This window comes from Mus caroli, unplaced genomic scaffold, assembly GCF_978045245.1.
Source record: "Mus caroli unplaced genomic scaffold, Mus_caroli_1 scaffold_11, whole genome shotgun sequence".
NCBI lineage: Eukaryota > Metazoa > Chordata > Mammalia > Rodentia > Muridae > Mus > Mus caroli.
Window position 1 is genome coordinate 19,034,333 of NW_028227266.1, and position 22,523 is coordinate 19,056,855.

General features: G+C 47.5%; 1 protein-coding gene and 1 pseudogene across 9 annotated transcripts; one reads left to right on the forward strand and one right to left on the reverse strand.

The window, feature by feature from the left end:
- Window positions 1–332: 332 nt before the first annotated feature.
- Window positions 333–13,425, reverse strand: Ecsit (ECSIT signaling integrator). 9 transcript variants are annotated; one of them, XM_029481641.2, is made up of 10 exons: window positions 13,330–13,425; window positions 11,986–12,171; window positions 5,919–6,036; window positions 4,966–5,103; window positions 4,021–4,438; window positions 2,639–2,862; window positions 1,779–1,836; window positions 1,522–1,670; window positions 1,068–1,173; window positions 333–676 (listed from the first exon to the last, which is right to left on the reverse strand). In XM_029481641.2, exons 3-10 carry the CDS (start codon window positions 6,012–6,014, stop codon window positions 420–422), a joined length of 1,446 nt encoding a protein of 481 aa, XP_029337501.1. In that variant the 5' UTR covers window positions 6,015–6,036; window positions 11,986–12,171; window positions 13,330–13,425; the 3' UTR covers window positions 333–419. The 9 variants fall into 9 exon arrangements, with proteins under 9 accessions (XP_029337501.1, XP_029337502.1, XP_029337503.1 ...); XM_029481642.2 differs by having other exon boundaries at window positions 13,322–13,413; XM_029481643.2 differs by having other exon boundaries at window positions 11,986–12,167; window positions 13,330–13,408.
- Window positions 13,426–20,174: 6,749 nt separating this feature from the next.
- On the forward strand, window positions 20,175–20,571 carry LOC110300973 (ATP synthase F(0) complex subunit f, mitochondrial pseudogene; annotated as a pseudogene).
- The last annotated feature ends 1,952 nt before the right edge of the window (window positions 20,572–22,523 follow it).

Below are 22,523 nucleotides of genomic sequence, written 5' to 3' on the forward strand. Positions count from 1 at the left end.
AGGTAAGGTGATGGCTGGCATACTTGACAATCTGAGTTGCATTTCCGAGATTCACGGGGTCGTATATCAGAACAGACTCCAGCAAATGGTCTTCTGACCTCCACATATCCCTGCCATACCATAAATATATAAATGGAACTCACTCTGTAGACCAGGCTGGCCTCGAACTCAGAAATCCACCTGCCTCTGCCTCCCAAGTGCTGGGATTAAAGGCATGCACCACCACGCCCGGCTATAAATGGAATTTTTAAAAAGACAAGTTTTAAAAAGGAGGGTCCCAAGGTGGTAAACCCAAAAGAACCCATGCCGAACATATGAAGGGAAGCCACAGGTCCAGGGAAGAGGTTTTGATTTTGTTATTTTCTCCATATTATTTCATACCAGTCCAGTCTTTTCTCCTCATGCCAGCTCTGTTTGACTCAATTTTGCCCCTGCTGCTGCTCTACCTGAATGGCCTCATCCTCTTCCTCCGGCCCCTTGGGAGAACTGTGGGGAGGGGACTGTCCCTCCAGCCTTGAGGTTGTCAGGAGCTCCCGCGTGGACCTGGCCAGGCGGAATACCACCGGGATCTGTGCCAGGGTTGGGTTGGTCTCCTGCAAGCCTTGGATCCACTTGATCAATGTTGCCTGGTCATGGCCACCAGCCATGCACATGGCGAAGACGGGACCTTCTGTCACTGTTAGGAAAAGAGTTTGTGTCTCACTGCCGTGATGTACTCTGAGCACCGCCATGAGTTCACAGCCAGCTCCCTGTGCCACAGAAATGTTCTACATTTCCCTTGGCCATGCCACCCACTGCTCAGATACTATCAAGAAACTAAGTTTGAGCCCTAACTTGGAGGCTACCATGTGCCTCCTCCCAACTCCCCACATATAACTTGACTGTTCCCTGCTGACCTGAGGCTTGCGTGTATTCTGGTCACATTACTAGTCAGTATAGAATGCTCCTTAAAAGATAGTACAAAGGGGAGAGGGAGTAGCCAAGGAGAGGTACCCTGGACCCCTCATTGTGTGGAGCGTGGACAAATGGCCACCACACAGATGTGCTGTGTTGAGACCTGCTTTTACCTTCATCCACATCAAACTCATAGTCGTCCCAACCACTCCTTGAATATTCCAGGTCCAGCTTCTGTGGGTAGTACAGCTCCCATTCTTCTGGGATCTCCTCTACTTTCTACCTCAGGCAAGAGAGCAGGCAGGATTAGAGGCCAGAACACAAAACCTGTCCCTCAGCTGAGCCTTCAGGATAGTGCCAGCCCCACCCCCGACACAGAATCTGTAGTTCTGGCTAATCTGGAAGTTGCTGTGTAGACCAAGCTGGCCTTAAACTCAGAGAGCTCTGCCTGCCTTTGTCTTCTGAGTACTCCGCTAGTTATGTCCTTTATTTTTTTGGTAAACATTTATGCATACCCCTGTGTAATTCAGAGGACAACTTGTAGGAGTGAGATCTCTCCTTCATGGGCCCTGGGGGTCAAACTCAGGTGGTCTGGCTTGGCAGCAAGTGCTTTGGCCAGTAACTCACCTCTTCCTCAGGAGGTGGCAGGTCAGCTCTTAGGATGTGATAGTAGACACACTTATTACGAAGCCAAAGAGGGAAGGGGCCCTCAACAAAAACAGGCCTGGATGGGTTGTGGCGGGCCAGGGCAGCTTGCTGATCTGGACTCTGGATTCCTGGTGTAGAGATGAGAACCTGTTGGTGCCTTAGCAGCAAAAAGCCCAGGAGCTCATTTAGTGGGCCCAGAGGGATCCAGCAGAAACTGGGATAGGCTGGGGCCTTACCTACAATGTGAGGCTGTGTGGGATCTTCCATGCCTGTCGAGTCAGTGGGCAAAGACATCTGCAAAGAAGAGCAGGGCTGTGACTCCCCAACCTCTACAGGGGAGCTTGAGAGCAAAGGGAGGGAAGGGGTGCTTCCTGGGTGACTGCACCACGTCTTTAGAAGTAGCCTTTCTCTCCTTCCTTGTAGCCAGCTTGACCAGAGTGCCAACACTGAGAGTTTACCCAGAAACCATCAGCCTAAGTTCAGCCTGCAGTGACCTCATCCAAGTCACGGTACCTACATAGCTCAGTTTATCCATGCGCAAAAATGGCAGTGACAGAAAGTAACAGTTCTTCAGATGGCATCAAGAGTTTGACTTGGCTGGGGAGTGCTTGCCTAGCATACAGCATAAAGACAAGTTTCTCTCTTTTGTCACTCACTAGGAATGGAACCACATGCCTTGAACAAGGAAAGCAGGTATCCTACCACTGAGCCATACCCCCAGCTCCATCCCAATAGGGAACAAGGCAGAGACTCCTTGTCCACACCTGGCCTGTCAGTGTTTGTTTTGTTTGAAGCACTATGTAGCCCACGCTGACCTTTAACTCAGCAGGCATCTCTGCTTCCCAAGAGCTAGGATTAAAGACAGGAGCCACTGTGCCTGGCTGCTCTTTTCTTTATAAAGTACCCAGCCTCCAGAATTTTGTTTCAGCAACAAAGGAGGACATAGGGTCTTTTCTTCCAGTGAGTAAATAGACTGAGACAGGTCCGACTGTGGTAATAAGGGATGGTCATGGTTACTGTCAGGACAGCAGCAGAGCCCAGGGAAGCAGTAAGGCCCAGCCAGGGAGGGCGGCGACACGTACACAGGAATGCATACCTGGTAGACAGTGACCTTAGCACTGAGGTCAGGCTCCATGTGTCGCAGGCCTAGCTTGGCCAGGTCCAAAGGGTCCTGGGGAAGATCTCGGGGCACTGGGTAGGGGTTGATATTCTTGAATCGGGTGAACCACAGCTTCATCCGCAGGAACTTGAGCATGGGGTAACTTTTGCGCCCGAATATCTGAATCAGTAGGAACTCCGTCTCTGCGCTGGGCATGACCCCTGTTTTGGGCAGATCCAAGACTTGTTAGACACAAGTTTGAAGTCAGGAAGAACAGAATTACAAGGGATTTATTTTTCATGATTTGTTTTCTTCTTACTTTGAGACAGCGTCTTGCTACTAGCTATGTAGGTAGCCCTGGCTGGCCTGGAAGTCTACCATCTGTAGAACAGAACTCACAGACATCTGCCTGTCCATGTCTTCCAAGTGCTGGAGTTAAAAGTGTGCACCACCACATCTGGCCCATCCATGGTTTCTTGTTGGTTTGTTTGTTGGAAGCTGAGGTTGAGGCTAGGGCACAGTTGAGTAGAGTGCTGGTCTGGCACACACGGTGGAAGGCTTCACTCCCAGCACCATATAAAAGGGGCACTGTTGCACATGCCTGTGATCCCAGCACTTGGAACAGTAGGCAAAAACCTGCCAAGGCCAGACATGGCTACCCAGCACAGCAAATTCAAAGGCAGCCTAGGCTACATGAGACCGTGTAAAGTGTGTGTGTTGGGGAAAGAGGGCTGGAGAAAGAAATAGCTCAGCAATTAGGAGCATGCACTGCACCACTTTTAACTCGAATTCCAGGGCATCCACCACCCTCTTCTAGCCTCCTTGGGCACCAGAATTCACATACCCACTAACACATAGCATACATATAATTTTTCTAAAAAAGATTTATTGTATTTATGTGAGTACACTGTACCTATCTTCAGACACACAAGATTAGGGCATCAGATCCCATTACAGATGGTTGTGAGCCACCATGTGAGTGCTGGGATTTGAACTCAGGACCTTTGGAAGACCAGTCAGTGTTCTTAACTGCTGAGCCATCTCTCCAGCCATAGCATATATATACTTAAAAATAAAAAAACCAAAACCAAACCAACCAAACAACAACAGAAACCCCAAAACCATATGGAGTGAAGGATGAGCTTGAAGCCCTGTCGACCCCTCATTGCCCAGGGGCAAGGTGACAGGGAAGCACCTGAGGTTATTAGATACTGGGATCAGCCTGGAAGCATCCCAGGTAAGTCCTCCTCCAACTTTTCTACAGCCCAAGCCCAATAATTGGAAGAGGGAGGGGAGGGGAGGGGCAGGCAAAGGACTTGGGAGACTGAGAAAGGTGAGTGGAGAAGCATGGGAAGGAAGGCTGGGCCCACATCCCTCACCGTGTCTTTCCATCTGCTCCAGGACTGCGACCCCACATTCCTGCTGCCGTGGGTAGTGGACGAAGATGCGCTGGATAACGTTGCGGGGCCGGAAGACCTCCTTGGGGAAAACATCCAGCAGCAGGTTGTATACTGACAAGTCCCGCTCCACACCAAACTCTGGCATCTTGCGCAGTGCTAGGTAGATGAAGTCCACGTGGCCGCGCTTGCGCACATTGTGCGCCCCAAAGCTGCGCACTGCATTCAGGAAGCTTGCCTTGTCCTGCTCCCCATTTCCTGATGGCTTGAACAGGTCTTCATGCATTGATGGAACCTTGATGGGCTTCCTCTGGGGCTCCGGGGGTCGAGGAACCAACCATGCCTCATCCTTGTGTGTAGCTGCACTACAGTGGAGGCCTCGTAGAGCCTGGAGGGACACCTAGGAGAAAGGATGGTGCCTGCTTTTTGTTTTCTGCTTCCTGGCAGAGGTACCCTGGACATCATGGAGGACCTTTTAGGCGCTTTGATACTGTTGCTGCTAACCATAGCTTAGATATCATGATATAGTACATTAAAGTACAATGCCACATGGTAGTACACACCTGAAATCCCAACCCCAAGGAGGCTAAGGCAGGAGAATTGAGAGCTAAACACTTGCTTGAACCACACATTCATGTTCTAAGGCCATATGGGATTACATATGGTACACACACATGCATACACACACTCGAAGAAAACATCAAGAAGCATTGCCAGGACCACATTGTTGTGGTTTGAATGAGAAGTTCCCCCACAGACCTGTCAAACTCTGCTTACAGCATTCACTTGCTTGGTTAGACCAAATTTCCAAAGTCTTCCACCTTCCCAAAATAACAGTCAGGGTCTTTACAGCAACCACCCTGTTTCTGGACACCGACTTCTGTACTAGTACTTTCCTGTTACTGTGATGAGGTTCCGTGAGCTAACCTGGCAGTGTTGTATGGTACTGGCTCTGAAGGCAGGAAGGTAGGAGGTCCCAGGATACCACTGCATCAATCTGTGAGAGTGAAGCTTGGGTTGCTGAGTAGACCTCAAGATGTTGGTGATGTCAGAGCTATGAGATGTCTGCCAAGGGAAGCCGTACAGAGACTGGAGCCAGTCTGGGGTGGGGTATGGCTTGGGGCAGCTGAGGTAGAGGAGTGGGGCTGTCTGAGCACGTTGGAGCTACAGGGCTTCCTGTTTGTACTGCTGGGTTTTCAGTCTTGTTTGGGGTTCAGTATTTCTTCATTTTGGCTTCATTCCTCCCTTTTGGAATGGAAGGATGGAATGTGTCATTCCCTGATGGAAGTGTGCGATTTACTCCTGCATAGGATGTCACAGCTGAGAGACTGCCCGAGTCTCAGAATAGACTTTGGACTTTTAAGTGGTATTGACACTGTGGCAGACCATAGGAACTTTAGAAATTGGATGAAATGCATTTTGCATCATGATACTGTCAGGAGTCTATGTGGCCGGGAGAGAGGCAGGTTGTTATGGTCTGAGTGAGAAATGTCCCTCAAAGGCTCGCATATTTGAATACTTGGCCCAGATGGTGGCACTGCACAGGGAGGGTACAGAACCTTCAGGTTTATACCGGCTTCTCAGTTACAGGTTGTTCTCCTTCCTATATGCTTGAGATGTGATCTCCGGTTCCTACTCTGGCCACAAACAGCCATAAGGGACTCTACCCTTGGAACTGTAAACCAAGACACTCTTTCTAATGTAAATTGCTTTTGGCCATGGTCATGGTACTTTAGTACTGCGATGGCAAGCTAACACAGGACCACAACTAGGACAGGCAGGACAAGGGCCACCTTCAGTTTCTGTGGCCTGATCCTGAGAGGGTGAGAGTAAAGCTAGGCCTTCCCCTCTCCACCCACAAATGCCCAGCCTGTGGTTACCTGAGCAAAGGGAGTTCCTGAGAGGGCAGACCTGCAGAGGCCTCCCCAGCCCCTAGAGAGGCTTCGCACCAGCAAGTTGACCTGCACCCAGCTCATGTCTCTGTAGATTCAACCACACCTAGTTGAGAGAGATTAGAGAGATTGAGACAGCATTAGCCTGCAGCCTACCTTCCATGAGACAGGGCATCACTATGACAAAGAGCACAGTTCAGACAGAAGAGCCTAGTCCACCAAGCTCCAAGGGTTACTTCTGTTTGATTTTGTTGTTTTCAAAATAGAATATCATATTGCCCGGGTAGCCAAGGGTGGCCTTAAACTCCTGATCCTCCTGCCTCTGTTTCTCCAGTGCTGAGATTACAGGTGTGAGCTACCATGCTTGGGAATCTTTCCATTATATTTACTGATTGTGTGTATGTGTGTGTGTGTGTGTGTGTGTGTGAGCGTGCACATGCATGTATGCGCATGTGTGCCCTTGTGTGGAGGTCTGAGGATAGCTTGGAGAACTGGTTCTCTCTTCCATGTGGGTCTCAGCATTGAGCTTGGCTTTCTAGGCTTGGCAGCAAGCACCTTCATACAGTAATCATTCCACTGCCTCATACCTGGGAGTTTTTTTTTCTTCATTTTTTTAGAATAAATAAATTTTTTTAAGATTTATTTATTATTATATGTAAGTACACTATAGCTGTCTTCAGACTCTCCAGAAGAGGAAGTCAGATCTCATTGCGGATGGTTGTGAGCCACCATGTGGTTGCTGGGGTTTGAACTCAGGACCTTCAGAAGAGCACTCAGTGCTCTTACCCACTGAGCCATCTCTCCAGCCTCTTCATTTTTTTTTTTTTTTTTTGAAAGAGTTGCCTGTTTATTTTGTGTGTGTGTGTGTGTATACTTAGGTTCACATGCTACAATACTTTTGTGCAGGCCAGAGAACAACTTTTCAGTAGTCTTCTCCCTCACTTTAGGAATGCCATGACATCTAGCTTTTTTTATTTTTATTATTACTATTATTATTATTTTTGGTTTTTCGAGACAAGGTTTCTCTGTATAGCCCTGGCTGTCCTGGAACTCACTCTGTAGACCAGGCTGGCCTCGAACTCAGAAATCTGCCTGCCTCTGCCTCCCAAGTGCTGGGATTAAAGGTGTGTGCCACCACACCTGGCTCTGGCCTTCTTTTTTTTTTTTTTTTTTTTTTTTTTTTTTTTGGTTTTTCGAGACAGGGTTTCTCTGTATAGCCCTGGCTGTCCTGGAACTCACTTTGTAGACCAGGCTGGCCTCGAACTCAGAAATCCGCCTGCCTCTGCCTCCCGAGTGCTGGGATTAAAGGCGTGCGCCACCATGCCCAGCTTCTGGCCTTCTTTTTGAGACAGGGTCCTACTAGCCCAGGCTGGTCTAGAAGTTGCTATGCAGACTAGGCTGGTCTCAAACATCACAGAGCTCCCCAACCTCTGCCTCTTGAGTCCTGGGACTGCCAGCATGCACCATGTTTCCTGAGACAGCTGCACTGAACTGGAGCTTACCAGTTTATAGACTGGCTGGCCAGTGGGCCCCAAGGACTCCCTTTCTCTGCCTCCTCCAGCTTTAAAAGGAAAAGAAGACAGGCTTGGGCACAAGGGTTAAGAGAAGGGGCTCAGGAGCTGGAGAGATGATATAGAGGTTAAGAGCACTGACTGCTCTCCCAGAGGTCCTGAGTTCAATTCCCAGCAACCACATGGTGGCTCACAACCATCTGTAATGGGATCCGATGCCCTTTTCTGGGGTGTCTGAAGACAGCAACAGTGTACTCACATACATAAAATAAATAAAATCTTTTAAGAAGAGAGAGGGGGCTCAGAAGAAAGTAGGAGCCACCTGACAACAAGTATGGCCGCAAACAAAATTATTATTGTTATTTTTAGAAAACTTTATGTGTGTATTCCTGAGAGTATATACAAATGTGCCAGGCACCATCACAGAGGACAACTTGCAAAATCGAGTTCTCTCTCCCACCATGTGGGTCCTCGGGATGGAATTCAGGTCCTCAGGATTAGTAGCAAGCACCTTTATCCCAAACTGTCTCCCTCTTTTCTTTGGTTTTTCGAGACAGGGTTTCTCTGTCAGCTTTAGCTGTCCAGGAACTCATTCTATAGCTCTGGCAGGCCTCGGACTCACAGAGATCTGTCTGCCTCTGCCTCCTGAATGCTGGGCATGTGCCACCGCCAACTGGCTGATTTGTTTAACTAAAAAAAAATTTCTTTTGCCACATGTATGAATATTTTGCCGTTATGTAGGTGCATCACATGAGTGCCTGGTGCCTGAAAACATCAGAATTGGGCTTTGGATCCTCTGCAACTCAAGTTTCAGATGGTTGGGAGCCACCATGTGGGTGCTGGGGATTGAACTCAGGTCCTTAGGCTTGGCAGCAAGCACTTTTACCCTGGGAGCCATCTTACCCGTCCCATCTCCTTTTGACCCTGGGTACCTGAGATAGAGCTCAGGTGGTCAGGCTCCTGCAGGAAGTACTTACCTATCTGCACTGTCTCCATGGCAGCTCTAGGTCCTTTTCCTGCCTGAGTGCTACAACAAGATGCTTGATGCAACACTGACAAGTGGCCAGAGTGCACAGCCTTGTCTGGCAAAAGAATCTATTCTTTCACTGGGCATGGTGGCTCATAGCTTTAATCCCAGCACTCAGGAGGCCGAGGCAGGTGGGTATCTGTGAGTTGGAGGCCAGCTGTAGATAGGGCACAGCTTACAGACAGCACTAAAGAAGAAGAAACTGACTCCCACTTTCCATCCAGAAGGCTGGAGATGGATGCGTTAATACTTGGCAGACTTGGCATGGCTGAGACCCCGGGATCCTGAGAGCTTTGTCTCAGTCAGTAGAGCCCATTCTCAGGAAGAGGGCCCTTGTATTCTGCAAAAGAGTTTGCTATTCTGCTTATTCTTCCTTGGGCCCTTGTCCTGATCACTGTTCTCAGCCAACAAAAGCCACTCTTGTGGGGCAGGTGCTTTGCTAGGGATTTTCGATGCAGCCATGCCTAAAGCTTTGTTGTGATACTGTCTTGTGGAAACTTATCCCCAAAGTTTTACTGCTTAAATGTGTAAGAAATAAGTCACTCAGCATTAGACTCCAGAAGTTTGGAACCAGGACCAGCTAAGTTCTGCTGACCCAAGTTTCCTTCTTTGTTTTTGTTTGTTTGTTTGTTTGTTTGTTTTTCTGAAACAGGGTTTCTCTGTATAGCCCTGGCTATCCTGGAACTCACTTTGTAGACCAGGCTGGCCTCGAACTCAGAAATCCACCTGCCTCTGCCTCCCAAGTGCTGGGATTAAAGCAGCCCCACCACCGCCCAGCTCCAGGTTTCCTTCTTAACCTTATCTGGACTGTCTCAGTGCTGGGTATGACACTTGCAGGAACACCACAGCCAGTGTGTTCTACACAGAGAGATGTAGTTTCTAGCAAATAAATAGAGCAAGTGTTGGATTTTCTCAAATATTTTTCTGCATTGCCTGAAATAATCATGTAGCTTTAGGGTTTTTCTATTGATATAACATAAATGTTCAGACATGAAACTAACCTCGCATTGTGAAGACGAGTTCTCTTAGCATGACGTACAATTCTTTCTGCATGTTTGCAAGCCCATTTTGAGAGAATTTTATAGTCATATTCATGAGGCACTAGTGTGCAGTTTTCTTTCTTTCTTTCTTTCTTTCTTTCTTTCTTTCTCTCTCTCTCTCTCTCTTTTTTATGGTTTTAGAGCTTTATTGTAGAAGGGCAGAGAGAAAGAGAGACAGTTAAAGAAAAAGAGGGGCTGGCCACGGCCACATGGAGAGAGGGAGAAGGGAGGGAGAGAAGGAGGGCTAGAGATGAGTGTAAGAAAGGTGAGAGCTTAAGAGATGTGTGCAGTCTTCTTGGTGCACCTGTTTGGTTTTGGTATCCAGGTACCTAGGCCACAGAGAACATGATAGGAAGACTTTGGATCGTTCTTGCCACCACTACAACTGTGTGGAAGTGGGTGCTGTGGCGTACACCTGTAAATCCCAGCACTGGGGTGGAAGCCTTGGGTCAGCCTTAGATAAACAGCAAGTAGGAAAAGTATGAAGCCAGCCTGGGCTATAGCAAACCTGTCTCAAAAACAGGAAAAGAGCTGGGCAGGGGTGGTGCATGCCTTTAATCCCAGCACTTGGGAGGCAGAGGCAGGTGGATTTCTGAGTTCAAGGCCAGCCTGGTCTACAGAGTGAGTTCCACGACAGCCAGGGCTACACAGAGAAACCCTGTCTTGAAAAACAACAACAACAACAACAACAAAAACGGGAAAAGAAAACCAAGACAACAACACAACAAAACACCTTTGGGATGACACAATGGCTTTGCAGATAAAGGCAGTTGCTGCCGTGCCTGACAACCAGAATTCCATCCCTGCAATCAATCCAGGGTGGAAGGGAAGAACTGACCCCACAAGTTGTCCTCTGACTGCCACTCCTCCAGTGGCATGGCAGGCACGGGCACACAGACGCAGAGTGAATAAGTGAAAACAAACAAACAAACAACTTCCTCTAGTTGAACCAGACATGGTAATGCACACCTTTAATCCCAGCCTTCAGGATGTAAAGACAGCCAGACCTTTGTGAGTGCCAAGTTCTTACATATGAGAACTTATTTAAGGAAAAAAACAACAACCCCTTTTCTAGTGTCTCCCATTTTGGCCCAAAATCTCCACTCAGCTCCCTGCTTTCTTATCATTAAAGCTACACCTTAGCCATGTCTATGCACTGGCTCCTTCCTCAGCAACTTGATGGCTGCCCTAGTAATGCCAGTCCAATGAGTTGGTGTGCTCAACTCTTTGAAGAAGCCAATGACTTCAAGATGTCAACTTTCTCCCAAGTATTAGATAGTGAAGTCCCCTCCCCCTCAGCCCTTGTTAACATCTTGGGTTTCTTCCTAGCATCCATGCTTATTTCTCAGCCAGTCATGAGATGCCTTTCAATGTCCACAGTGTCTGCAAAGCTGAGAATGCAGACAAATGCCCTGGGAGCACAAAGCCTGCAGATTCAGGCTTAGTGGAAACATGTCCAAACTTCTGCAACTTTCAGGTGATAGCAACAGTGGCTGGTCTGAGGATATGCAATTGGACCGGACTCAGGCTGTGGCTTGGTAATACAGACCTGTCCTAGACTCCTCCAGTGAGCTGCTGGACCCCGTGAGCCTCTGCTAGGGGGCTAGGAGTGTGGCTCAGTAGTAGAGCCCCTGCCTAGAATGCTCCAGTTAGAGACTGAGGGTGTGGCTCATGGTAGGTACTTGCTTGGTATAGTTGGATGAAAAGAATCTAAAACCTTGCTTTGCAAATTGTGTTGTGTTCCAGAACCTGTAAAATGTTGGCTCTAACGCAGTCGCACTGCATGAGAATCTGCATTGTAATGCCCATAGGTGGCTCCAACTTGTATCAGTGTCGTGAGTATTCATGCTCATGGTTCCCTGATGCGTTTGCCTCCTACAGAAGCACAACTCTGGTACAAAGCAGCCACCACCCCAAACTCCATTCAGGGAACACCAACTGACAACACTTTTGTTTACAGTGCTTCTCTGGAGGTTAGCCAGTAGCACCAGTGCTTACTCAAGCCACAACGTAGGAATCATCCAGCATTCACTGTGTCCCTATTCAATCCATCAGAGTCCTGAAGACGGCTTCCAAATCTATCCCTCTTGCAGGTCACCACAGCAGTCCATGGTCTACTCTCCTGCATTCGTTTCCGCCCTCCAGTTACTTCCTTCCATTGCAAAGGAAAGCTTTTAACAACAGGAGCTAGGTGAGCTGGAAATGTGGTTCCCTTGGTAAAAATGCTCGCCCTGAAAGTATGAGTCCTACATACAAAGCTGCTTGCAATCTGAGCAGTCGGAGGAAGCAGAAACAGGCAGGTCCCTGAGCTCGCTGCATGTCCCACTGAAAGGTCTGTCTCAGAGCACACGGTGGACAGCTCCTGAGGGACAACATCCAAGGTTGACATTTGTCGTCTGTACACGTGTACACACACTAACATATATCCCTGTACCCACATATGAACACATAAGATTGCTGGGTGGGATAGCACATACCTGTAATCTCAGCACTTGGGAGACCCAGGCTGGCAGACCTCTGAGTTTGAGGTGAGATGATCTATATAGGCATAGCAAGTTCCAGACCAGCCAGGACTACTTAGGCAGGAAGATGGCCTCCAGAATCAAACCAGCTGGTGATAGTTAGTGAGTCCCATGTCAGTCTGAGCTACAGTAAGGTCCTGTCTAAAATTTAAATAAATTGGGGAGAGGAAATTTAGCTGAGAAAGGAACTTGCTGTTGGAACAAAGCAAACCTAATGACTTGAGTTTAAACCCTGGAACCTACATAAGGTGTACAGATAAAACTCCAGAGCTGTCCTCTGACCTCCACCATGCACCAGTGCACATGTGCCCCACCCCCACACCATGGCTAAAATAAAAACTTGAAAGTAAATACACATGGGATGGAGTCTACCTGCTGTACTCCAGCCACACTGTTATTGGTCTCATGCACCTCATGCACGGGCTTTGAATTTCTTTTGTTTTTGTTTTTCGAGACAGGGTTTCTCTGTGTAGCTCTGGCTGTCGTGGAACTCACTCTGTAGACCAGGCTGGCCTTGAACTCAGAAATCCGCCTGCCTCTGCCTCCCAAGTGCTGGGATTAAAGGCGTGAGCCACCAGGCCCAGCTTTGAACCTCTTTTACCCTCTGCCTACTACTTACTGTCTTGGTGTGTATGCCTGTAATCCAGCACTCAGAAGGCTGGAGCAGGAGGATGTTCATGATGAATTCAAGGCCAACTTGGGGTACATAAAGGACTCTTGTCGCAGGGAAAAATACATTGCTTGCAATGTATTTTTGTGATTACTGTTTTGAAGTCACGAAATTATCTGTTCTGTTTGTGATTTGCTCAATTAGGAAATACTTTTTAAATTTTTTCTGTTTTTCTCATCTGATTTCTGTTTAAAATCTGGTTGTGTCTCCACTAGCTGGGCTAGTGCCTGGTACATGGTAACTGCCCAACACCGACTAACGGAGTCGGAATAAGCAAGTTTCTACAAAACAGAGAGAAATCTGAATAGCCAGGTCGCGTGTGTGTATGCGTGTGGGCTGGCACGATTCCGGGTCTCTGAGAGGTCTCATTGGAAGGTTCCAATGCCTGCGTCACGGACAAGATGTGTGGCCCAAGTCCGCGGTCCCATCTGTGAAACGGAACGCCTGCAGCAAGAGGTGCCCAGCAACCTTTCCAGGCACGTTCCCAAGCCTTCACCCCAAAAGGTCACAGTGTCCCGACCCTGAGGCCGAGTTGAAGGTCATCCTCCCCGGCTCTACCAGGCCTGGAAGTGGACGGCCCGAATCCCAGACAGTCCCATAGACCTCCCACGCGCGACCCACCTACTCACGTGGCCAGCCGCAGACCCGAGCCGGCTCCGTGGGACCGCTGGGCGCTGTCATGTTGAGCTATGGAGCTTCCGGTTACGAGTCGAAGGTGACAGCAAATCAGAAGAGCCTGTGACGATAGGTCCCGCCCTCAAGAAGAGATCCACCAATAGGAAGGGGGAAGACGCTGGTTTCTCCTCAGGAGCAGGCCCTGCGGGTCACCGAGCTCCAGAAGCCTGGAGACTTTGGGTACCAGCGCGGAGGCGCTGGAGCGGGTGCCCCGGCGTCCATCCAGTCCAACTTTCTCCGCGGTGTGGTAAATTATTATTATTATTGTTACGGACCGGAAGCACCACATCCGGTTCGGAGCCCAGGGCGGCTTGCGTGCTAAGCAAGCACTCTACCGCTGTCAACTAAGCCGCAGCCCCGAGTCCCGGGATGCATTCTTTTTACTAAAGAGGTTTTTTAGTTTGGCTGGTTGAGTTGTTTGAGTCAGGGTCTTGCAGTGGTACTCAGACTGTTCTCAAAACCCTGGATTCCAGAGATCCTCGGGGCTCAGCCTCCCGAATAGCTGGAACTTCAGCTGGGCAACACTGCCAACAGCTTTAACAGAATGTCAAGCTGTGTTTATTTTTATTGTGTGTTACGTGTGTAAGTCTATGTGAGCATGTCCGTGTGGAAGTCAGAGGGCAGCTTAGGGGGAATGTTCTTTCCATGTGGGTACTGGGGATGAAACGTGGGTCATCAGGCTTGGCTGCGAGCACTTTTAACGCCCTTTAATAAAAATGTTTGAAGTTTGAATTCATCTATGTGAAATGGCCATATAAGTACAACAAGGGCTACTGTGAAAAAGGACATGCATTCCTGACCCCCCTCTCTCCCTCCCCAACAGGGAGTCTAGATTGACTCTTTAGCCCACCCACACTGAGGGCTGCGAGGCCTATGGAGTGTATGTCCAGATGACTGGATCACCCTGGAATTGTTGTATGCATGTATAGAGAATAGGGATTTTATACATGTATAAAATGATTGAATATAGGCTTTTATTGTTTTAAATGCATTTTTAAATATTGTTTTATTTTGGGGGTGGCACATGTGGTGATAATTTACTAGAATCTATCCTTTGAGTCCCAGGGATTGAACTCGGGCCATCAGACTTGGCAGCACTTTACCCACAGAGCCGACCTGTCAACCCCATAAGTAATTATTTTTATTTTTTGTTATTTTTGTTTGTTTGTTTGTTTTGGTTAGGTTTTTTGTTTGTTTGTTTGTTTTTGTTTTTGTTTTTTTCGAGACAGGGTTTCTCTGTATAGCCCTGGCTGTCCTGAAACTCACTTTGTAGACCAGGGTGGCCTCGAACTCAGAAATCCGCCTGCCTCTGCCTCCCAAGTGCTGGGATTAAAGGCCAGCAGTAATTATTTTTAAAACAAGGTCTTGTGTAGCCCAGACTAGCTTTGAGCTTGTGTGTAGCTGAATTTGATTTTGATCTGATCTTCCTGCTTCTTTTGTCCTGGGATTACAGGCCTGTGTCACCATGCATTGTCTCTGTAGTGCCAGGGATACAGTCCAGAGCCTCTTACATTGTAGGCAGGTTCTCTACCAACTGAGGTGTAGCCCCAGTCCTTTTCTTTCGTCTAGACAGGGTCTTACTATGTTGCTTGGCCTGGCTGACCTGGACCTCTTTATATAGACCTAGCTAGCCTTTGTTTATGGCTCTAGTTAGCAGTGTAAACCTGGGAGAGTGGAGCCTCAAAATGAGGGCGACTAAAGTCTCATGCTCTCAGGCAAGTTATACTCTGGGCGTTAAGAAGCATCACATGGGGGCTGGTGAGATGGCTCAGTGGGTAAGAGCACCCTACTGCTCTTCCGAAGGTCCAGAGTTCAAATCCCAGCAACCACATGGTGGCTCACAACCATCCGTAATGAGACCTGACGCCCTCTTCTGGTGTGTCTGAAGACAGCTACAGTGTACTTACATATAATAATAAATAAATAAATCTTTAAAAAAAAAAAAAGCATCACATGGGTGATGTTCAATTGTAAGGCCACATGTGGCAAGAACATGTTTTCCCATAGAGGTACATGAATAACAGCTGAAGCAAATGCCCTGCTGTTCACTACCCCTGGGGGAGGAGCACAGAAACACATCCAAGAACAGTTCTGTGTTGTGAAGAAACTGAAGTCACAAGAGTCATGTCTGGTTTTCTTAGGAGCACCCAGAATTCTCACACAACTCCATCCTTGGACTGTGTTCCCACAGGCCTTGATTTCATGGAGATCTGCAGATGTAGTGCGTGCTGCTGCAGGAAGTGCTGCTCTAGACGTGGCCATAGATAAGCATCTTGTGCCACTGTGCTTGGCCACTACATTAACTATTTTTAGGTTATTAGGATACTAGCTGTATTAGTCAGGGTTCTCTAGAGTCACCGAACTTATGGGTAGTCTCTATATAGTAAAGGAATTTGTTGATGACTTACAGTCTGCAGCCCAACTCCCAACAATGGTCAGCAGCAGCTGTGAATGGAAGTCCAAGGATCTAGCAGTTGTTCAGTCCCACACGGCAAGCAGGCAAAGAAGAGAGAGAGTAAATCTTCCTTCTTCCAATGTCCTTATGTAGGTCTCCAGCAGAAGGTGTGGCCCAGATTAAAGGTGTATACACACACACACACACACACATACACACATGACCTTGAACTCAGAGATCTCCCTGTCTTAATTTTCTAGAATTTCTTGAGGCCACTATGCCTCAAGATCTCCCTGCCAAGATCCAGGTCAGAAACTTTTAACTCCCAGCCTCCAGATTAGGATCACAGGAGAGCCTTCCAATTCTAGATTGTAGTTCACTCCAGATATAGGCAAGTTGACAACCAGGAATAGCCGCTACACTAGCTATTTTTAGGATTACTATTATTATGTAGCCCAGGTTAGCCTCAAACTGGATCTGTAGCTAAGAAAAGGAAGAAGATGGGAAAGGGAAGTGAGCAAGCCCAGCACGCGCCTGGCATCCTAGAACTGGAGAGGTGGCAGTGGGAGAATCAACAGTTCACAGTCAGCCTGGACATGGTGGAGCCTGGGCTAGATGAGACCCTGACTCCGCAAAAAGGACAGAACCCAGGTGTGGACTTAGGAGGCGATGCCATCGAGGGCTGATTGGGATACGTGAAGTCATCAGAACGGGGACCAGCTATTGAGACCTGGTGGCTTCATATAGAGAAGAGGCAGAGGCAAGCACACCTCTTAGAGCTGGAGACCAGCCTAGTTCACCTAGCCTTTCCTAGTCCAGCTAGAGCTACATAATAAGAAACCCTGTCTCAAAAGGTGTGTGTGTCGGGAGGACCCAGAGGACGTGTTCACACTCCCTGTCTCTTGGCATGCAATGCTTTGCACTTCTGCCAGCAAGAAGGCATCACTCAGTGCTGAGCCTTTGAACCTCCAGAACACATATTAAACTGAATGAATCCTTTTTTATAAAGCTACCCAGTCTTGGGCATTTCACTATAGCAACAGGAAACAGATTAAAACACCCAGACAAGGCAGAGGGAGATCTAGGGCCTTGATTTGTCTCTGCCAACCCCTTACTGCCTAGTTAAGGCTGTCCAGTGAGAGATGATGTGCATGCTACTGACCTTTCTATGACCTTTTGGACTATGGCTTCTGCCTTAGTTACTTACTGTAAAAGTAGGGCAGTCTAGCTGGGCAGACCAGGGGTCAGCTCAGGGGACCAGTTACACTGCTAAAACTTTCTCTTTGCCTTTGATGGTTGTTTTTGTGTTTTTGTTTATTTGTTTTTGTTTTTTTTAAAGATTTATTTACTTTATTTTATGTGAGTACACTGTAGCTGTCTTCAGACACTCCAGAAGAGGATGTCAGATCTTGTTACAGATGGTTGTGAGCCTCCATGTGGTTGCTGGGATTTGAACTCAGGACCTTCAGAAGAGCAGTCAGTGCTCTTAACCACTGAGCCATCTCACCAGCCCCTAAATGTGTAGCCCAGGCTGGCCTCAAACTCATGATCCTCCTGCCTCTGCCTCCTTCAGCAAATCCTACTGGCATGTGCCACCACAAGCAGCGGTTAATTTTTATTTTTTAAAGATTTATTATTATTATTTTATTATTATTGACTATGAACCCCTGACTAGCCTGGAACTTGCTATGTAGACTAGGCTGGCCTTGAACTCACTGAGATTCACCTGCTTCTTCCTCCCAAGTACTTGGATTAAAGGCCTGGGCTACCATGCCCAGATAGTTTGATTGTTTTTATTTGTCTGTGTGTGTGTGCACTTGTGTGCAATGCCTGTAAAGGCCAGAAGAGGGCATTGAGTCTGAAACTGGAGTCACAGGTAGTTGTGAGCTGCCTGCCACATGGGTGCTGGGAACTAAACTTGCTCTTGCTGGCTTTGAAGGCACACGCGACACTTAAGTGCAAGCAAAACACTCATGCACATAAAACTTTAAAATGAATAAAGTCTTTAAAATGAAAAGGTACCATGGGGCTTAATGTGTAGTTCAGTGGTAGAGTGCTTAATTAGCATGTATAAAAGTCCCTAGGTTCAGTTCTCATGCCAACCCCAGAGCAGTGATGTAGTGATGTGACCCATGTTTTGCAACCCATTTGCAACCCGAGAGCTGACTCGGATTCCTGGGACTCGCGGTGGAAGGGGAGAACAGATTCCCACATGTTTTCCTTTGCTCTTTATGTATGTGTTTTAGCTTGTGCTTGGATGTACTCACACAAGTATATGAATGTAATAAAAATTTTAAAACAAACAGGGCTGAAGAATGCAGCCCCAAGTGGCTGATTTAAACAAGTGCTTTCACTGACACCTGTGTCCCTGTGTCAGTCCTACATGGTCTAGAACACAATAGTATACTTGGGGCCCCAGGTGTCCCTCTTTATCATGAGGTCCTTAACATAACCCTAGGAAAATAGTGGAGAGTGCTGGCAGACCTCCTGGCAGCCAGAGGACCATGCTTCCCATCACCAGCCATGAGTCACGGTGACAACACATACCCTGGGTATGACGCACACAGAAGGAATACTGTCACCTCTCCTGTGCTCTTCCCAAAAAGCTTCAGTCAGGGCCAACTACATAGAGAATCACTGCTGAGGGGTTGGCACGGGGGTCAGGCTCACAGACGACTGAAGTACAACCAGTGGAGAGTCTATAGAGGCGTGAGACTGAAGGCTCACTCTACTTGCCTATAATCCCCAGACTTAGGAGGCTGAAGCAGGAGACTTGTGAATTTGAGGCTGGCCTCGACTACAAATGAAATCCTGTCTCAACCAACTAAACAAACACACCAAGAAGTTCATTTATTTTTACAGCAGTTAACATTAAGGGCTGGAGAGAGAGCTCAGGAGTTAAGAACACTTACTGTTCTTACTCTGCTGTTGCAGAGAACCTGAGTTCAGTTCGCAGGACCCATGTGATAGCTTGTAACTCCTGCTCCATGGAGCCAACACCTCTGAATACTGCACACACAGACATACACTCATGTGTACATGCAAACACATGGGAGCACATATACACATGTACAACTTAAAAAAAAATGTTAACACTGGGGCTGGAGAGACGGCTCAGCAGTTAAGAGCACCAGCTGTTTTTCCAAAGGTCCTGAGTACAATTCCCAGAAACCTCATGGTGGCTCACAACCATCTGTAATGGAATCCAATGCCCTCTTCTTGTGAGTCTGAAGACAGCTACGGTAATCTCATATACATTAAATTTTTAAAAATGAGCCGGGCGTGGTGGCGCACGCCTTTAATCCCAGCACTCGGGAGGCAGAGGCAGGCGGATTTCTGAGTTCGAGGCCAGCCTGGTCTACAAAGTGAGTGCCAGGACAGCCAGGGCCTCACAGAGAAACCCTGTCTCTAAAAACCAGAAAAAAATAAAATTTTAAAATGTTAGCATAAGCATCTAGGAATAAGTATATAGGAGAACTCTGTAACTAGTTTCACAACTCTTTTCTAAAAATTGCCAGTTGTGTGTGTGTGTGTGTGATATGTATGTGTAGGTAAATGTGTGTCAAGGTGCCTGTGCCCTGTATGTGCCCTGAGGAGTCCAGAGGAGGACATCTGGTGTCTCTCTTTATTGCTGTCTTATTCCCTGAACATGAAGCCTCTCAATGAACCTGACTCCTATTGTCGGGCGGCTGGCTTACTCAGCCAGCTTCCAGGACCCTTCCTGTCTCTGCCCCAGCTCCTAGCCCATGCTGGGCTCACAGGCACAGGCAGCTATGCCTGGCTTTTATTTATTTGTTTTGTTGTTGTTTTGAGACAGGCTATCTCTGTTATGTAGCCTTCACTGTCCTGGAACTCAGTGTATAGAGTAGGCTGGCCTTGAACTCACAGGGATCCATCTGATTCTGCCTCCCAAGTGCTGGGATTAAACCTGTGCACCACCACACTCAGCTGCTTTTTTAAAATATGGTGTACTGGCTGGTTTTGTGTGTCAACTTGACACAAGCTGGAGTTATCACAGAGAAAGGAGCTTCACTTGGGGAAATGCCTCCATGAGATCCAGCTGTGGGGCATTTTCTCAATTAGTGATCAAGGAGGAAAGGCCCCTTGTGGGTGGGACCATCCCTGGGCTGGTAGTCTTGGTTCTATAAGAGAGCAGGCTGAGCAAGCCAGGGGAAGCAAGCCAGTAAAGAACATCCCTCCATGGCCTCTGCATCAGCTCCTGCTTTCTGACCTGCTTGAGTTCCAGTCCTGACTTCCTTTGGTGATGAACAGCAGCATGGAAGTGTAAGCTGAATAAACCCTTTCCTCCCCAACTGCTTCTTGGTCACGATGTTTGTGCAGGAATAGAAACCCTGACTAAGACAGATGGGTTCCAGGGATTCGAATTCAGCGCCTCATTCTTAGTGGGTATAAATGCTTGCACCCACTTCAAGATGGTGTCGCTTGTGCCACTGAAAGAGAAGAAGCTCATGGAAGTCAAACATGGAAAGCTGCTGAGCTGGATCATGATGCGGGATTTCACCTCCAGGGGCATTGCAGGAGCCTTTCGGAGAGGGTATGACTGGTATTACACCAAGTACATCAACGTTTGAAAGGCAGCATCTCAGGGATTAGCATGGTCCTGGCAGCCTATATGGTTTTCAGCTACTGCTTTTCTTACAAGGAACTCAAACATGAGCGGCGACGCAAATACCACTGAAGAGGGGTCACAGGAGGGCATTGCATGGCCGAGCATAACTGCCCGCCCCACTCCGACCTAGGAAGAATTCAACTGGCTGAACCTTCATACCCTGACTGAGAACTAGTGTCCAGTAAAAGGTGACTGGTTCACAAAAAAAAACAAAACAAAAAAAACAAAACAAAACAAAAAAAAAAAAAACAAAAAAAAACTTGCACCCACTAGACCAGTTTATAAATGCTTGCATCCCAGGAGGCCGGGAGATGAGTCAGCAGGTAAGGCACTCACCACCAATCCTGAGGACCCAAGTCCCATTCCTGGGACTCCCATAATGGAAGGAGAAAACATTTCTGCAAGTTGTCCTATGACCTCCACATATACTGGCATACAAATGAATGAATGAATGAATGAATGAATGAATGAATGGTTAAAAACTGTTAAAAACGAGCAAGCCTCAAAAGAATGATTTCAGTGTCCATTACAGAAGGGATGGAGGTTCATAAATGTGAGGTCAGCTGTCCAAAGTCAAGGGGGTGGCCGTGTGGGGGGTGAGGGTGTGTGCACATGCCAGCTGTCATCCCATCACTCAGAAGACACAGGATCAAAAACTTAAGTCTATCCTGAACTACATGTTAAGTTACATTTAAAAAGTATTTGACTTTATCTGGATGGGTCATATGTGCCTTGGTGTGCATGTGGAAGCTGGAGGACATTAAATGAGTTGGTGTTCTCAGGGGTCCTAAGGAAAAGTTTGAGGTCTTCAGGCTTCGTATCAAAAGCCTTTTACCACTGAGTCATTCAGTGACCCCCACATTGAGTTCTTAATCAGCTACCTGAGACCTGTATTTTTTTTTAAAAGGCAACCCAGAATAAAATCAACTTGTCTAAGGTCATGAAGCCTGGAAGCATTGGCTCACATCCTTGTCTTAGTAGCGGTTTTATTGCTGTGAAGAGACACCATGACCAAGGCAAGTTATAAAAGAGAGCATTTACCCACGGAGCTTGCTTACAGTCTCACAGGGTGAGGCCATGACCAGCATGGCGGGAGCAACGGCGGCAGACAGGCAAACATGATGCTGGAGCAGCAGCTGAGTGCTCATATCTGACCCAAAAGTTGGAGTCAAAGGGACAAAGTCTGACATGGAATTTTGAACCCACATCTGGGGACACATCTCCAACAAGGCCATGCCTCCTAGCCCTTCCTAAATAGCCCACCAACTAAGGACCAAACATTCAAATATATCAGCAGATGGATGGGGGAGGCGGGAACATCCTCATGCAAACCAGCCCCAAAGAGAGCAAACGGTGAGAAGTTCTGCACTTACCATCTCTGTCTGGCTGCAGCGGAGGCTGCATGCAGTGGGTGAACATGAGACCCGGATCTTTTTCTCTTCTTTTCTTTCTTCCTTCCTTTCTTTTTCTTTTTCTTTTTCTTTTTCTTTTTCTTTTTCTTTTTCTTTTTCTTTTTCTTTTTCTTTTTCCTTTTCCTTTTCCTTTTCCTTTTCCTTTTTCTTTTTCTTTTTCTTTTTTCTTTTTTCTTTTTTCTTTTGATTTTTTGAGACAGGATTTCTCTGTGTAACCCTGACTATCCTGGAACTCACTCTGCAGACCAGGCCGGCCTTGAACTCAGAAATCCGCCTGCCTCTGCCTCCCAAGTGCTGGGATTAAAGGTGTGTATCACCAGTGCTGGGCAACCCGGATCTTCCACTGCTCTTGCATTTAGGGTTGAAATCTCCCTCTATCTTCCCCCAATTTGATCTCACCCCTTCCTAGCCCCTCCCCCACCCACCCACCCCCTTCCACCCATCCAATGTCTATTCTATTTCCCCTTCTGAGTGGGATTCAGGCATGACCCCATGGGCTCTCCTTGTTACTTAGTTTCTTTGGGTCTCTGGATTGCAGCATGGTTATCCTGTAATTTATGGCTGCTATCCACTTACAAGTGAGTACATTCCATGTTTGTCTTTCTGAGTCTGCATTACCTCACTTAGGATGATATTCTCAAGCTCCATCCATTTGCCTGAAAATTTCATGATGTCATTGTTTTTAATAGCTATGTTGTAATATTCCATTGT

Coding starts and splice junctions, on each gene's coding strand:
- Ecsit (XM_029481641.2), bottom strand. CDS start 6,014: ATGAGCTGGGTGCAGGTCAACTTGCTGGTGCGAAGCCTCTCTAGGGGC. Junction 2,863..4,020: donor GGAGCAGATGGAAAGACACG/GTGAGGGATGTG, acceptor TGCCCAAAACAG/GGGTCATGCCCAGCGCAGAG. Junction 1,671..1,778: donor CACACAGCCTCACATTGTAG/GTAAGGCCCCAG, acceptor TCTCTACACCAG/GAATCCAGAGTCCAGATCAG.